Below are 17569 nucleotides of genomic sequence, written 5' to 3'. Positions count from 1 at the left end.
TCTGTCCATTTAACGCCACCCTTCGCTCCCTGATGGAGCCGTGCTCCCCTTCCTCACTCCGTTTGGAATGCCCTGCCCCCGAGGCTCACCTTCACGGCTATGATGTGCCCCGTTTTCTTGAACCGCATCTTCCACACCTGACCACATGTCCCGCTGCCGATCTCCCCCAGGTTCTCCAGGTCATTGATCTCTGCCTGGTACCGCTGCAGAGAGACAGATGCAGAGTGACGACAGAGCCCGTGTCCATACGCAGGGGTCAGGCAGAGCACCCTGCGGCAGGAGAACTCCTCAAGGTGACGTCCATGGCAAGGCTGCCAGTCAGCAGGGCACCAGGCTTTGCTGGCCAGCTCACTGGATTCCCCACCCCACACTGCGCCTTCCTGCCTGTTCTTTCACCCACCAATGGAGCTCAAAAGGGCAGGGACTCCTCAATTCCCCTCTCCGGAGGGGTGGGCATCCCAAAGGCAGCCTGGGCATGCTGGCAGGGAGCTTGCTTCATGCAGCCAGCCCTGGGACAGAGGACTTTGTCACAGAGGACTTTGTCTCAACTTCAACACAGAACAGCCACCACTTCTGGTTCACCACGCAGGAGCTGTTTAATAGCTGCACAGCAATGCCACACAGGCCTCCCCCTCCCGATGTGGCAGCTGGCTGCACAGCAACACCACATAGGGACCCCTCGCCCAGGAGTGAAATGCAGCCACTCCTGGGGTGGGTCTTGCTAGCTGTTTAAAAGCACAGTGCCACACAATGGTTTAAGATAGAAAAACGGACACAAACTGGGGACACTCTGCGCTAGTTGCTACCTACAGTGCTAATGGTGGAGCCGCACTGAGAACACTTTGCACTTTTTCCAACTCACCTGCCCTCCGATGGTCAGGTAACCCGTTTGCTTCATGATTTCCTGCAACTTCTGATCGATCTCTATACTAGAGAGAGAAGTGGAGAATGTTTGGATGGAGACAACATACCAAATCCAGGCACTGTGTCTGAGGGCTTCGAGGAATCCAAGGGGGGCCCTGACTGAGGACCCCAAACTACCTGTAACTGCATCACGTCTAGTGGTCTCGTCTCTGTGCCCTGTGGCTCTAGATTAGCCCGGTGAGCGGGTTAGCCCAGAAGAATAAGGAGGGGAAAAATCTCACTGGCCTGACCAGATGGCCTGCTCGTCTCGTTGGCCGAGACAGGTGGCCTGCTCGTCTCGTTGGCCGAGACAGGTGGCCTGCTCGTCTCGTTGGCCGAGACAGGTAGCCTGCTCGTCTCGTTGGCCGAGACAGGTGGCCTGCTCGTCTCGTTGGCCGAGACAGGTGGCCTGCTCGTCTCGTTGGCCGAGACAGGTCACTCTACTTCATTGGCCTGGCTAGTTGACCCACAACAATTTACACAACAGATGACAAAATAGGTGACTGGTGCAGCAACCGTATTACATGCAGTACCCTGCAGGGGGAGCCAGCTAGCCAGACCAAGAGCAGCAGGTTCCTGGCTTGCTACCCCTGCAGACACACACATGGGTTACAGCAGGGGCCATCCAGAAGAGCCCATGTCCATACGCAGGGACCAAGCAGAGCCCCCTGAGCCAGAACTCCTCAGGGTGACCTCCCTGGTAGGGCTGCCAGCCAGTGGGGCACCCGGCTTTGCTGGCCAGCTCCCTGGATTCCCCGCCCCACACTGCACCATTTTGCCTGATTCCAGCGGATTCCTTAATTCAGCCCCAGTGCCAGCCCCTGAGAGGGGGTGCCCTTTCCCCCTGCTTACCTCTCCATGCTCCTGGGCATGAGGAAGGGGGGCTGGGGCAGGCCCAGCATGTGGCGGGGGCGCGGCTGATGGGTGTGATGCTGGGGAGAGTTCTCCGAGGAAGAGGAGCGGCTGCTTCCCTCGTTCGCCAGGGGGAGCTGCAGGGCTGCGGGAGCAAGAGAGTCAGCAGGTCCCTTTCACATTGCTCCAGAGAACCCCCTGCCTGCTGCACACAGGCCCAGATCCCTGTCCAGGCTGCATGGGCTTGCGGGGGCCTAGCGGAAGGAGGGTCGTGATCCCAACACCGTGCAGTGCCCATCCGAGAGCAAAGGCCTGTGCGCGGCTAGAAAGCACCGACCCTTCCCCTCCCCCTCCCCCTCCCCCTGGAGCCTGGCCTGCTTTGGGCTGGCAGAGGAAACAGTTCTGGCAGAGCAGCAATTTCCCTTCCTCCTCCGTCTCCAGCATTGCTCAAGGGCCCCGGAGGCAAGTGGGAAAGATCCCGCCCTTCACCAAGGAAGAAGCTTTGCCCTGGTTATTTCAAGAAAATTTGAAATGACTCTAGCCCCGGGGCAAGAGGCTCATTTGAGAGCCCAGGAGACTGACAGCATCTGAGTGGAGCCGCGCAACAGATACACGGGGGAGCTTCCTGCACGCACACCCTGCTGCCCACGGGGCCCCCTTCTCACCGGAACCCCCCCTCCCCCCGCTTTCTGAGAGCCGTGGCATCCAACCAGTTCAGAAGTAGCAGCCCCTAGAGTGGCTTCTGCTACAGCCAACTAGCCACACTCAACTGGCCAAATAGCCACATGTGGCTAGCGTGCTGGACACCGTGCGCAGCCTGAGAGTGTGTGGGGAGGGCACACCTCCCTCTATGGCCCATTCACACTCGAGTCATCGCTGAGGCTGCCATACAAGGGGAACAATTAGATTTTGATCTTTTGGAATTCCCCTGGAAAGGGGCAGAGTCACATTCACACCAGGATCTGGGAGGATGCGGGACTAGCATGATGTTCACATCCCCCTGAGCTGCACCAACCGGACTGACCCTCCCAGAGGGGCACCCATGCAAATTTCAACGCACAGGGACCCTGGGCCGTCTCACAGAAGCAGGAAGCAGGTCAAAGGTCCATGCAGCCAAAGGCAGAGCCCCAGATCAGGGACAGCCCTACTAGCTTTGGCGGCAGAGGTAGGGGGAGACCAATGTAGCTGGATTGACCCAGGGAGGCAAAGCCAGGTTTGCCTGCAGGCACCCAAGGGAGGGACTCCCATCGTGAAGCATTTAGGGACCCTATTTTTTACACGGGGTGTGTCAGGTGCTGGGAAAGAATGGGCCATCATTGGAGGGGAGAGACATGCCAGTAAATATTAACTACCCGCCCCCATTCTTAAAAATCACTGGACAGGATAAAGAACGGACTGTAGGGAACTATGCTGAACAGGCCACCACGGGGCGACTGGCCAGGTTAAACATAATGAATCTTCTTGGCTCATTAAGTTCCAAGGTTCAATAAAGCAGATTTTCCTGGCAAAAATCTGTTTCTCTCTTAAATTAGGGTTGCTCACCCCAGGCCTCAGAAAAGTGGTAACAGCTGTTGGTAGTGACTGTACTGGGCTGGATCCCAAGCGCTAGATGCAGAGATGCACAGGATACAGCTGGGCTTGGATTGCAGACTGGTCACAAATGATCCTAACACTTCCCTACATCAGCTCACCCGGGTGGGTTTTATAGCCTGGGCACTGCAGGAGCTGGGTGATTTGTTCGAGGCCAGTGGGCAGGGAACCCAGGCACCCAGATTTGAGATTTAACGATACAATGGGCATGGGAGAGCTCAGTGGTTTGAGCCTTGGCCTGCTAAACCCAGGGTGGTGAGCTCAATCCTTGAGGGGACCATTTAGGGATCTGGGGCAAATCTGTCAAGGATGGTGCTTGGTCCTGCCATGAGGGCAGGGGCCTGGACTCAATGACCTCTCAAGGTCCCTTCCAGCTCTGTGAGATAATATATAATATGGAGATATACCTAACTAAATCCTCCTAGTCACTTTTGCACTCTCCAGCCTGCTGCCCCTGCTCCCCGCTGCACCTCGGCATGGTCTGCTACAATTCAGCCAACGGGCACTGGCAGCATGCCTTAAATGTAAGGAGTCCGTCAGGTGAGAGTTAAGGAAGTGGTCACAGATGGAGCCTCTTCAGGTTTCACAGATCAATGTGAACATGAAGGCATCTTCCCCTAGTTAACAGTTCTGCCGCCACAAGGCCAGGATCCTGCCCGGATGAGCAGTGAAACCAAGCCCCACTGGTTGCCCTTGGAAGTTTGAAGCCAAGTTTTACTGGAGCAAGTCTCTGAAAGAGCAGGGAGGTCACTGTGGTTGTTCCCTGGCCTTATCACACAGGTAACGGGGAAGGACTGCATCCTCCCACAGGCCTGAAATAAAGCTGCCCCTCCAGAAACTCAGAGCTATAGCCTCCTGCAGCACACCCGTGGTCCACATCCCACTGCTCAAGCTGGCCTCAGGAGACTACAGACTGCAGCATCCAGTGCTGCCAGGTCTCGGAAGGTAGAGCACTGCATGCTGCGATCTGTGGTCCTTCCGCCGCCCACAGGCTGTGCCCTCTTGTTGAAGGCAGGGGAGGCTGATGGTAGAACTCGATGAAAATTGCAGCCATGTTCTGGTCTCATGCTGCCCAAAGCACCACCACCAAGGTCAGTGGAGTTACTGCAGCTCAGCAGAGTGGAATCTGACCGTAGCTTACTATGAAAAGCAGCCCACCTCAAGTCATTTCCAGAATCTTCCCATACCAGTTCTCCATGGCCAAGCCAAGCTACCCTAGGCTGTTACCCCAATGGCAAGGCCACTTAGGAGTCGCAGCAGCCAGTAAGCTGGGACTGAGAGGCCACTCAACGAAGGTTCAAAGCATGCTGTGCCAAGGAGACAGGAGTTGCAGCTGCTGCGACCAGGGCACTGGTGAAGGACCCGGATCCTTTCAAACACACACCTCTAATTCCCACTGACTGAGCCAGAACCCAACACAGGCCAAAGAACCACCATTTTTCCACACTGCCCCAACACAGCTTGAAGCTGCTCAATCTGAATGAGCTTGAAGAGTCTTAACCAAGCAGAGACTTTACTCCTTGGAATCAGAGGATCCCAAAGCACAAGTGCAAATACGCTCTAACACACTGAGTATTACCCACCTCATAGACGGGCCCCCTGGAGACACTTGGCCTGGGCAAGCCCAGCAGAACCAGTAGAACCCAGGCGTTCGGGCACAGGCTCGTCTGTTGAAATGGTTCTAATCACAAATCATGCCCCCTTTTGAACTTTGCTTCCACATTTGCTCCTGTATCCAAGTGCTGCAATACTAGAAGGGCTTGAGCCAGAACTTGGACCCGTTCCACTCCCATGTGAAGCAACCCAGTTCGTCCTGCACCTTTTCCCCAAAGTTCTCTTCGAAAGGTCCCACCCGACTAGAAATATAGGGCCAAGCCCTCCACCGGGGTAAATAAGGGGAGTGCTACATCACAGAAGCAATGCATATGTGCACGGGCTGCGCCTGCACTGATTCGTAACGCTAAACTGAGTCCCTCCACCTTTAACTGCTGCTTGTCAAAGTGCGACATTCTCTTCCCAGCCACACAATCAGCTGCCTCCCCTGCATGATTCGTCCTGTCATGATGACAGCCAAATGCACCAGCTCCCAAAGCCTTCGTTAGCATCCAATTCCAAGCCCAATTCATTTGAAGTGACTTCAGTGGCAGTAGCTAGGGCAGCTGGAGATCTGAGTTCTGTTCTGGCTCTGCCATGGATTTACTACAGGTCCTAGGCAAGTCTCTTCCCCCTCCCCATGCTTGTTTTCCCTCCCCTCCTTAACCAGTTTTGTCTTGTCACAAAGCAGGCCAGAGATGGGCCTAGACCCTATACTGGCGTGGGCAAAAGGGCCTGTATAGGCCGGATCCGGCCCTCCAAGCAAGTTGATCCGGCCCACAGAGGCCCTGACGCTCCCCCCCACCCCCCACCCCCAGGCCAATCAAGTGCGCAAAGCCCTGATTGGCCTGGGGGCAAGAGGAGTGCGTGAAGTCTCCTCCCACTGTGAAAGGAGCTCAGCAGTTAGTAAACCGCCAGCTACTGCTCAGGGGGCAGGTGACTGTAAGCGCTGTGCTCCCTTGCAGGGCGGGGGCAGGGAGCGACTTCACGTGTTCCCTCCCCCCAGGCCCTGATTGACCTGGGGGCTGCAAGGGGGAGCACGCAAAGCCTCCTCCCACTGCCAGGGGTGCGGAGGACTAGAGGGACCCCACAGCTGTTTAGAACAGCTGCCAGTTCTCTCTGGGGGAACAAAGACTTTGCACTCCCCCACTCCCAGATCAGTGGGTGGGGAAACAGGCAGTGCCCTTCCATCTGAGGCCCCGCCCCTTCTGGGGTGGCCCAGGGCCAATTAAAAAATGTCTGTAGTGCCTCTGCGTCAAAAATTATTGCCCACCCCTTCCCTACACCCCTCATAGCCCAGGCCAGGAGGTGCTGCAGTAAGTCCCACTCCCGTCCCAACAACAGCGAGTGAGGAAATTTCAACACTTCAGACCGAGCATGGAAGGGAGCCGGTTCCCAGGGCAGATGGCGAAGGGAGTGCCAGTGCCTAGTGCAGGACTCCTGCCTGCTCTGCCACTCACAGGCTGGCTAACAGCTGGCAGCTCCAAAGGCTCCCTGCCAGCGCTGAACACAGTGCTGCTGTCTGAGAAGTGGGGACCTGCAGGGAAAGTCCTGGCTCACTCCGGCTACGAGACCAGAGACAAAATGCCCCTCTCTGTTCATTCCCAGTTTGTTTGCTTTGTGCATCTGGCATCACTTGCTGCTTGCTCACTTTCACAGGAGTCTGTTTCCCCCATTGTTTGTCTGGGTTCTTCCAACATGCGCCAGAGGAAGAGGGATCTTACAAAGCAGGAAAACTATATTATTTCTTGGTATTACGGCAGCACTTACAGACCCTGGCCAAGAGCATGAGCTCAAGGGAGATCCCCTGCTCCCTTGATCAGTATTGGGGCCCCCAGCATGCTGGGTGCTGCACAGGCACCTAATGAGTGACTATCCCTGCCCCCAAAAGCACAGCTGAAATAGACAAATGGGGGAAACTGAGGCATGGAGCAGGGACGTGATTCACAGGTCACACAATTGGTCAGTGGAGGAGTCAGAGACAAAACCTAGATGTCCCAAGTGGCAAGGCAGTGGCAGATCTGCTGACCCATGTGCTATAAACCTACACAACTCACCAGGAGGTCTTGGGATCACAGGGGGTGCGTCCACACTGCACCGTAAGGCTTTTGTCGACGGAGGCTTTGTCAACAGATTCTGTTGACAAAGAGCATCTAGACTATAGCCAGTTCTGTCGACAAAGCAAGCCGCTTTGTCGACGTGAGAGTGTAGACGCAAAGGACGGTGTAGATGAAATAACGCCTTCTTTCGACAGAACTCTGTTGGCAAAAGGCGTTATTCCTCGTAGAATGAGGTTTACCGCCGTCGACAAAACTGCCGAGTTCTGTCGCCGTTATATCGACAGAACTCGGCGGTAGTGTAGACGCAGGTATAGTTTTGTCGACAAAGTCCACTTTAGTCGACAAAACCCTGTAGTCTAGCCACACCCTTGGTGATTGCCTGTTCTGTTCATTCCGAGGCACCTGGCATCAGCCACTGTTGGCAGACAGGACACTGGGCTAGATGGACCTTTCGTCTGATCCAGTCTGGCCATTCTTGTGTTCCCATGGCTGAATGAGACTAACCCTCACCTACCTCAACCTAAGTCATCTCCAAGTCAGCACCCAAAACCACCAGCCAGTTCTGAGAGTTGGCCTGACTGCATGGCTTTGGGTCGACTGCAGAATCGGTGGCTCGGTTACCCATCAGCAAAATAAGGATAACACAACCCTATAACCCAGCTCCAAGGGAGGCAATCTGGATGTTTGCCAAAAGCATTAATGCAAAACACTTTTAAGCCCATTGGTTATAAAGGAAACACAAGAGGAAGCTGCTGGCACAAATCCCTCAGGAATCAGGGCATGATGAAAACCAAAACATTCCACTGCTATGTCTTTTAATGGGGTTTTAGCACATTTGAGGCACTCTGAGTAATCTGGTTTCACAGCCTCCTCCAAACTTCTGGATTTGCTCAAGGAATAGCTGTGCTACAGAGCAATTCCAGGGTCAGTTTCAATGGCATGCGCTCCACGGCTGGGTTTGGAAAGGGAACAGGAGCAGTATGCATTAACATAGAGGTGGGCTTCCTCCTGATACATGCAACCTGGCTGTACTGGACCCTGCATGATCAGCATCCCTGAAAAAAGACACAACCAGGGACAATGTAGAGAATCCGACACCCATTTTTCTAAGCAGGGCAGTATCCAGAGCCCTACATTTGTGTCTCTACCCGATTTTCTTTTTCCATAACAGGCTGTATTCTTTCTTCTTTAATAACTGGTCGTCTTTTTCGAGGGGGAGGGAGAACATGCTCCATAAATCCACGTCCTATTCACAATCAAGGTGCAAGGTACCACTATAGTGAGTACGGTTACAACCCAGGAGAGACCCACTAAGCCTGATCCTGCCTCCGAGGAGCTTGTTGAGAATTTTCTCGCAAAGCATTCGGTCGTCAAAGAGTCCGTGGGAAAAGTTTGGTGTTAACGAAACATCTCTGGGGGAAAAAAAAATCTACCTTTTTATACTACAAAAAAGATTTTAAAATTATAAAATAAAAATCAAGCATTTTGACGTGATGAAAACATGTCGGTTAACACAAACCAAACTGTTTCCCCAGGATCACGGAAAATGTGTGACAATTTATCAGGTTTTGACTTTCCAGCCTGCTTTGGAACAGTGAAAAAAAACAAAATCCTGAAAACTCTCCCATGACGAGAAAACTATTTCCCGCCCGGCACTGAGCTCTTTGGATCTCATCTAGCAAAGCCCATGGAGTTCTCAGCACCCTCTGAGACTGAGCTGCTACAGGACGCAATAGTCCTTAAAGGCACATGATTTTAAGGTCATAAGGGACCAATGTGACATCTAGTTTGACTTCCTAGAAGACACGGGTCCCTCCCACGTGTTATTGTCACAAGCTGATGGGCTTCTTCAAGAGGGGAGGCCCAGTGCACCTGGACTGACACTTGCTGTGAACTGGGCACAAAGGGAGGAACTGGGGCCTTATAACAGAGCCATGCAGGAACCTTGACTGTCCGCAGTGTCTGTAGGCATCTGCCAACACTCACCTGTGTTCAGAACAGCCAGGTGTTTGCTTTAAACCCAGCTGGGAAGCAGGTATCAGTGCAGGTGCAATGGGACAGGCCCCTTCTAAAAAGGGCCAATACCCCTTGGACAGTTGCTAACACACCACTGATTAGAACAAAGAATGTTTCCGTCTCATTTTACTTTTCACCATTCAGCCTATGCTCCTTCTGGTGTCCCAAGGACAGTGAAACTGGGCCAGTTTCCTTTTATCTTAAGTCAGTTTCACTTTCTGGTTGTGAGCTAAGATCACAAGGCTGCTGTGCTTCAGTCAGTCAGACACGGGGACGGTTTTAAGGCCAGACAGGGCTGTTAATGATCAACGAGCCCAACCTGATGCACAACACAAATGTCATTCAGCACAACTGGGTATCAAACCTGAACTTTACACTTTAAGGAAAAGGAAACTCTGGTGAAAGCAGCTGGTCAGCCTCAGCTGGTAACGCCAGTTTTTCCCACAAAACACAAAGTTCCCTGCAGACTTTCTAGGGCCCAAACTCACTCAGTCAGGTTAACAGCGAACGGTTTGGTCCTGCCTCCTTGGAATCATTCTGCCTGGGATTCAAATGGAGACGGGACTGGGGTCACAGTGCTCTGCAGGCAGCAATATTTGCTTGAGGTGGGTCTCCACTACCAAACTGTAGACAAGTGTCCAGACCCCAGCTGGTGTAAATTAGCATCTCTTCCCTGCAGTCCATGAGGCCAGGTCCCCAGCAGACGTAAACTGGCATCTTTCCACTGGTGTCAGTCACTCCAGGTCTCCAGCTGGTACAAACTGGTATCTCTCCCCTGGGATCAGTATGGCCAGAATCCCAACCGGTGTAAGGAGTCTCAACCTACAGGAGTTAATGGGGCCAAGTTCCCAGCTGGTGTAAAACAGTGTCACTCCACTGAAATCAATAGGACCAGCTTCCAAGCTGGTGTCACACCACTAAAAGCAGTGGGCCAGCTGGTGGAACCTGGCCCAGACAAACAGGGTACTGCCCCTGGAATTGATAGAGCTATCCCAACTAATATGCCAATATGGACCACTAAGTCTCTTCAGCTGGAGCCTGGCACTGTGCGCCCCCTCCACACACAGCAGTGGGAATTGCCCACAGACACCAAGTGCTGCTGTGCAGCTAGGAGAGGAGAATTCTGCCCCAGGGGCCCGATCCTCTCAGCAGTTGCCGAGTGCCCTCCGCTTCCAGTGGGCTCAGCAGGGTTGGTGTCACTCTCACAATGCAGGATCTGGCCCTTAGCAGGCAAGTTCCATATAAAATGGAGCCAAGGCCTCTAGCCACACAAAGAGGGTTTCCAATCCAGGCTCCAAGGACTCACCTGGTTATTAGGGATTCTGGGACAGACTTTTGGAAGTGCCCAAGGAATTCAAGAGTATAGCTCCCACTTTACTTTTTGTGAGGCTTGTGCTCCTAAACTCCTTGGGAAATTCAGCAAATTTATCTCCTGCCCTCCTTTGTTTCCTGAACAAAGGAAGTACTCCTTCATGCAATGTAGTCAACCTGTGGAACTCCTTGCTAGAGGATGTTGTGAAGGCCTGGACTTTAACAGGATTCAAAAAGAGCTAGTTAAATTTATGGAGAATAGTGGCGGTTAGCCAGGATGGGCAGGGATGGTGTCCCTAGCCTTTGTCAGAAGCTGGAAATGGGTGACAAGGGAGGGAATCACTTGATGATTCCCTGTTCTGTTCATTCCCTCTGGGGGCACCTGCCATTGGCCACTGCTGGAAAACAGGATACTGACTAGATGGGCCTTTAGACTGACCCCATATGGCCATTCTTATGACTCCTCTCCCACAGGGCTGTGTGACTGGAGTATGGGAGCCCATATTATCCAAGGGGATTCCTGCACACACACTCAGGATTAAAATGAGCAAGGACAACAGGCTAAGGTGTGTGTGTCATGGGGCTCTAGGGAGCAAAGAGCGGGGATCACTCTGACTCAGAGCGCCACACCCCCAGTGACACATTCCTTGTGACTGCAGAGGCAAGCAGGGCTTGGGGATAGGAACTGGGGAAGGAGGAGTGGCAGCCCACACTCCTGCTCTGCTAACAAACTGGAGCGACTGTGATGGAGAGAAAAACCAGCAGGATGCACTGAGCAGTTGGGCTTTTTCCTCAATGAGTCACCTGAGTTAAAACAAGGGCAAGGGCTGGCTACGGGATCTCCCACAGAAAGGGACACCGATCATCCAGGCTGACAGCCACATGACACAGGCCAGACAAGCTCACCCAGCCCATGTCTGGCAGTTGAGCTCGAGTCTGTAATTCTGATCTCTGGCGGCACAGGTTTTAGTACCTGTATCTCTTCACAAAGTGGTTCAGCGTGCAAGACCAATCCCGACCCAAACTCCACCCACATTGCTTCAGCCTCCCTACTCCCCAGGATTTGGGAGTAGATGCTTCCGACCAGCCCCTACCCCCAACTCCATTTCGACAGCACGCGCCTTGCTCATGCTCTCCATTCCAGAAGCCTGCATGCTACGCTACTGTTGGGGCATGCAATCTAACCGCTCCCCAGCTTGTCACATGGAGAACCAACAAGGCAAGGAGGGGAAACATGCTGCAGGCAGAGGTCAGCCACTCCAGTGTATGCGCCGAGGGGTTACGTTAAAGGGGAGTGGTGTGAGAGGGTGGGGGTGAAAGAGGAAGGAGGCAGAAGGGGTGCAGAAAGGCTGCCAGTGAACATAAAACCAAGAGGGTATGTAGGGGAGAGGAGGGCAGAGAGAAAAGCCACCATTTGTGCCTAGTCTAAACTTAAAACTTACACTGGCATAGCAATGTGGGTCAAGGGTGTGAAAAAAAAACACCCTTCCAGCAACGGCTTTATAGTGTAGACTGTGTGGGGGTGTGCATCTGCACACGGCTTGGGCTGCGGGTGACTCCCAGACCTGCGGAAATTGACCATGGGCACAGGATGGGTGCTGGATACTGCTCCAACCGGACAGTTCCTGGGTGAGAATGGATGTTAGAGAGGCAGGTGAGGGAGATGCACCCCTGGTCACTTGGGGTGCATCTATGCTGCACCCGTTGCTTGAAATAAGCTATGCAAATTCCATAGCTTATTTCAAGTCAATTTCAAAATAGCTTATTTTGTAATTTGACAGTCTACACAGCGCCACATTTCAAAATAACCCACTATTCCGAAACATCCCTTAGTCCTTGCGGAACGAGGTTTACAGGGATGTCGGAATAGCGAGCCTGTTCTACTTTAAAACAACGGGCTTGCTGTTAAGACACGGGATAGCTGTTTCGGGATACCTCTGGTATCCCAAATTAGCGCTACGGTATAGATGTAGCCTTGGGCATTCGGATGATGGCTGAGGTCTCATCTATTTGTCCCAGGCCTGCCACTGGCACAGGTTGGCAAAGCTGTGGTTTGCACAAGTACAGCGTGAACCGAGGTGAAGCTGTGTCCAGGCCATCCGAGGCTTGCAGCATCAGGGCAAATTCCCAGCACTGGTAAAGCAGCACAGGGCATGGCCAGGGAAACCAACAGGATGAAAAGTAGCAAAAGGGAGTTTAGGCTGCTGGAGAGAATGATTGCTGACTGTCTGACCTATTCAATGTGGAATGATGTCTCCTGTGTCCTCACTCACAAATCTCTGCTTGGGGTGTTCGAAACCAGGTTGCCCAAGTGCCCTGTAAGGAACAATCCTGCACTAGGCAAGGGGGGAGGGGAATTAACCTGTGTGTCCGTCCCTAGGGAGTCTGAGGCAGTTCCTCACAATAGTCAGGCTTATAACACTCACAAATGGGGCCCTTTCATTTCCTGGCAGGCAGGGAAGACAAGGAGAGCACTAAGTGGGAATCCCATGTTTCTGGCCCCATTATGTTTATGGCTGAGGGAGTTCTCACCCACCAACCAACTTTCTAGCGAGTGCGGGGAGAGCTCCTCATTCATTGGCTGACTGAGGAGTGAGTGGAGACTACACTGAGCTTTATCCTACCATTGGCTTTCAGTGGGAGGGTCCTTAGCCACTGGGAGGGTCCAGAGACCCTTAACGGGGGTGAAATTTTAAGGGAGGGCAGGGTTCAGCCTTCTGTGAAAAAAACTGCAGATCCTTTTAAGGTGACTTGGTTTGCTTTTCCTTCTCCAAGCCCCACCCCCCCTCCAAAACTGGAGTCACCCTAAATTACCAGCCACTTGGGAAGATTTTGGCCAGGATCCCTCACTACTCAATTGGAATGGAGGAGATGACGGTGGATTCACAGCCCACCTCCACTGCTACCATTCTAGAGTCAGGTGCTCTCCTGATCGACTTGGTCAGTGATCTGGTTCCAGTCCTGAATAATCTGCCATGAATTTCCTTGGAAATCAGGCTGTTTCTGCACCCATTGCCAATTATGAGGGTTTATGAGCCAGAGAGAGATGCTGGCTAGTTTTCAAGGATTTTAACTACAGTAAACTTCCGATAATCCGGCACCTTTAGGACCCAGGGGGTGCCGGATTATCAGATATGCCGGACTATCAGAAGGGGGGGGCTATGAGGGGTCTGGAGTGGGGTGGGAGGGGATGCCACCCCAGACCCCTCATAGCCCCCCTTAGGATAGTCCGGCTCTGCCCCAGGCGTCCCTGATTCAGCCACTGCTGGTCAGTTTCAGCAGCAGCTGAATTGGGGATGCCTGCAATAGAGCAGCTGGAGTGCTGCCGGTTTGGTCCCGCAGTGCCGAGGGGCGGCGCTACGGCACCAATCCAGCAGCACTCCAGCTGCTCTTGGGGACGCCTGGGACAGAGCAGCTGGGGTCCTGCCGGGTTGGTCCCGCAGCGCAGTCCTTTGGCGCTGCAGGACCAACCTGGCAGCACTCCAGCTGCTCTGTCCCAGGCGTCCCCAAGAGCAGCTGGGGTGCTGCCGGGTTGGTCCCGCAGCCCCAAGGGGCAGCGCTACGAGACCAACCCGGCAGCACCCCAGCTGCTCTGCTCCCGGCTTCCCCGATTCAGCTGCTGGTCAGTTTCAGCAGCAGCTGAATGGGGGAAGCCTGTCCGGCTGCCCCAGCACTTCCAGGTTCCTGATGGTGCCGGACCATCAGGAGTCCCGGAGCATTGGATGCCGGACTAATGGAATTTTACTGTAATGAAGACTGTTGGTACACCTCATTCATTCAGTGCTGGGGGATGCCTGCACCCAGTGCCAGGGCCCCCTCCATCTGAGAGTTCCTAGACCTTGAGATCAACATGAAAAGGAAGGAACTGGCAAAGGGAATGAAAGAGAAACCTGCAGAGAAAGAAAACTGAAGTCAAGCAAGGAGTAAAAGACGACATTAAAAATAACTACCAGAAAAGCTGCACCTGTCTCTGATGGAAGGAGGCTAGAGAGAGATCAGATCAGCATGGGCCTGGTTATCTCACCAGGACTACAACTGCACCTCAAGAGGCCTCTACTAGAAGCAACTGATACCTGCCAAGCCGGGAGCAGAGGTTATGTCTCTACAGCAGCACTGGTGCCATGAAGGTGATGGGGAAGTCCCCACCTGGTTCAAGCCAAGGGAAAAGTGGTGTGGGAGTATGTATTGTGCATATTGTGCCCATGGACTTCAGCAATTTCAGGAACATGGCAGCAGGCAGAGCTGCATCCCTAGCAGAATTAGCAGTCTGGGCACAAATAAAGCCATGCCAGCTGGCACAGCTTAACACTCATGGCAGCGCCTCCTAGGACTGGGTCCCTGGATAATCTGACCTGACCTTACAGTGCAGCTGAAGGCATCCAATCAAATGAGAGCCAGTAGAGAACAGAAAAAATAAACAATCGTCTCTCTACTTCTCACACCACCATTTTCTACCCGAAGCCTAACTCATGGGAACTGAAGGTGTGTCTACAAGGGCAGGTGTAGATGGGGGAACTTAACCGACATAGCCACAACTCTCTGGGGTATGAAAAACCCACTACTGTATTGATGTAATGATTTAAGTATAGGTGAACCCAAGGTCAGAGGAGAGGAAAGGGTTAAGATGCCTTTAATTATGGCTACATCTTCAGTTTAATCTGGAATTCCAATCAGTTGTGAAAATCCTCGCCCCACACTCAGTCTGTCCCCCAGCAACATTTCCACTCGAGTAGTTGCAGACGACCACTTAAAAATCCTCCACTTGAATTTTCAATTGGATACAATAGTGTAATTTCTGTCTGCAAACTATTTTGCTGTCAAAATGCTGCAGTGTTCTACCCCAGAAGTGGCAGGATTTCAATGCTGGGTGAAGCAATCCAAACACATCCATTACTTGCTTCCCGCAGGGGCTGGAGAGGGTTAAATGGAGGAATGCTTATGAACCATGCTGAGATCTTTGGATGGAAAATGCGAGGGGGCCAAAGTCCCTGTGCCTGTTTCCCGTTTGTTAGCTCTTCGGGGAAAGCACTTTCTCTGCCTCTGCGTTTCGACAGCACACCCTGGGCCTCTGCTGGGGCCCGCAGGTACTAGAATAATAAAAATAGGGTGGAATTTTACAGGAATCCCAAGATAAATGGGATCCATATTCCACTGAATTTCAACAGCTGCCTAATTCCCAGCTAAAATAAATAACACTAACATATCTTGGATTTGAAAGTGAGCAGTAAAGCTTTCTAAAAATGGACGCTTCCCACCAAATCAGTGACAACTTAAAGCACAAATATGCTGCCGATAAATCTACCTAAGGGGCTGGGTATCAAGTCAGTAGCAAAGGGGAATCTCGGCAGTTGTTTTCAGAGTCAGAACTGCTCATGTTTCTGATTGGTTTGTGTTTAGATGTTATTAGTTTTTTTCTTTTTCTCAGTGAGAGGGTGGGGAATGTCATTCTGAATTTGTCACCACACAGCAGCTGTTAAAAGTTTAGGTTCTTAGACCTGCCAAGAACCAGGATTTATTTGGGACTTTGATCCCTTTTGGGGGGGTTGGCTTCCTGGGTGTTGTGCCCTAGAACTGCGTCTCCCCAGAGACGAAGTGGTTCAGTGTCTGCACTGCTCTGCAGGGGGGCTGTAACCCCCAACTCTGTGGTTTGGCAGGGGGAGACCAGAGGATTGGGCCCAGCAGGCCAGAGTGGTGGGGAGTCCCAGAGAGCCAGTAGGCAGGTGTCAGTGGCATGATCAGCACTGTGGGCTACAATCCCAAGGGGTCTTCTCTGAATGTGCCCCATCACAATGGCAGCGTCCAAACCACATTTCCTGCGACCAGGGTCATTGTGCCGCCGTTACCGGAAATTAAGCTCTTTCCCTGTCCTAAGGGCACATGATGCCTCTGTGTTTTTCCTGCAACAGTCTTATGAATACTGGCCCTGGCAGACTGAAAAGCTTTTCAGTTTCCCCTTAAACAGTGAACACGGTGGGTTTGACACGACTCTCACGGGGCATGAAGCACATGGCATTGCTCCTCACGGCAAAGAGCAACATGAATCGTGAAGAGGTGTGGATTTTAAAGGATCATGTGAGACTCAGTCTTACCATGGTCTAAGGCTCTGGAGCTAGGAACTCTGATTCCCAGCTGGGGGGAAGGGGAGGGAGAAAGTGGCCTAATGGTTAGGGCAGGCTATTGGGAGTCAGGATTCCTGGTTTCTGTTTCCATCACTTAGGTTTTAAAAAAGGCCCATCTGCCTGTCTACTGAGCACCTTGGTAGCACAGGGAACTTTCTAAAAGAGAACAGACGGATAACTGTATAAATAATAAATAGCTGCTAGAGGATCTCAAAGCACTTTAGAGTTGATATTTATCTATCTACCAAAGGAGGCTGGGTTACTTCCATTTGTGAGCTGGGAAAAGCTCTTCCAGCCCTAGGACTTTAGGAAAAGAGAGGCACAGGGAGGTGAGTGAGTTAGCTAAGGACACCCAGAGGCCAGGAGCTGAGCCAGGAACAGATCCTAGGTGCCTGGATTGCCAGTCAGCTGCCAGAATGAGGACAAATGATATTTTCTATGGAGATGCCTCAAAGAGGATGGGTCAAAGTCAGGGCAGTCATCAACAGAAAGCTGCGAAATGCTGGTGGGAATCACCAGGGCATCTGAATTTCTGACTGCTGCAGTGAAATCATGTGCTCTTAGCGCTGTTTCTGGAGTGGGCAGTTCAATGCCATATGCTCAAGATTGGGATGCAATGAACACTATATTATTTTTCTGGCCTAGAAAAGAGACAATTACAATTTTTAAATAAAAAATAAATACAATTTCATAGCTGGCTGACTGGGAAATTCCACAGAGTATACCTGCAAAGTCTAGCAGCATAGTGTTACAATTTGAGATGTAAGAACTAAAGAGGAAAAAAAAAACAGTCAGATGATCAATGGACGTTTCATTTTGAAGGCTACCAGAACACTGGTTAACCAGCTGTAAAACAAACCCAACTCCAGGGATTGCTTCACTCGCCACTCTCAGACACAACTGACTTTGGGAGGCAGCACAATAGCTGCTTAACAGTGCCCAGCAAGGCAAAGCCACCACAAAACAAGCTGCTGTTGGGATTGTTTCACTAACAAACACGGCTGACTCCGGGGTGGAATGCAGCAGCTTCTGGCAGAAAGTGAAGAATCTTGTCCCCAAAGGCCAACAGCCAGGGGAATTAAGGCAGACTGGATGTCAGCAAATCTCAGAAAGCACAGTGAGATC

The 17569-nt window shown here is 52.2% G+C and overlaps 1 protein-coding gene across 5 annotated transcripts in view; it reads right to left on the bottom strand.

Moving 5' to 3' along the window:
- MAP2K7 (mitogen-activated protein kinase kinase 7) overlaps nucleotides 1–17569 on the bottom strand; it is a 65782-nt gene that overhangs the window by 27552 nt on the left and 20661 nt on the right. For all 5 annotated transcript variants that reach the window (XM_075902189.2, XM_089774734.1, XM_075902191.2 and 2 more), the window contains 3 exons: nucleotides 1756–1900; nucleotides 863–929; nucleotides 90–203 (listed from right to left, as the gene is read on the bottom strand). In XM_075902189.2, the coding sequence (XP_075758304.1) occupies nucleotides 90–203; nucleotides 863–929; nucleotides 1756–1900 (326 nt within the window). The remainder of the gene's footprint in view (nucleotides 1–89; nucleotides 204–862; nucleotides 930–1755; nucleotides 1901–17569) is intronic.

This window comes from Pelodiscus sinensis, chromosome 31, assembly GCF_052426305.1.
Source record: "Pelodiscus sinensis isolate ZL-2025 chromosome 31, ASM5242630v1, whole genome shotgun sequence".
In the NCBI taxonomy this organism is placed as follows: domain Eukaryota; kingdom Metazoa; phylum Chordata; order Testudines; family Trionychidae; genus Pelodiscus; species Pelodiscus sinensis.
The sequence above is the reverse complement of the archived record's forward strand: the minus strand, read 5'-3'. Positions and strand labels throughout refer to the sequence as shown.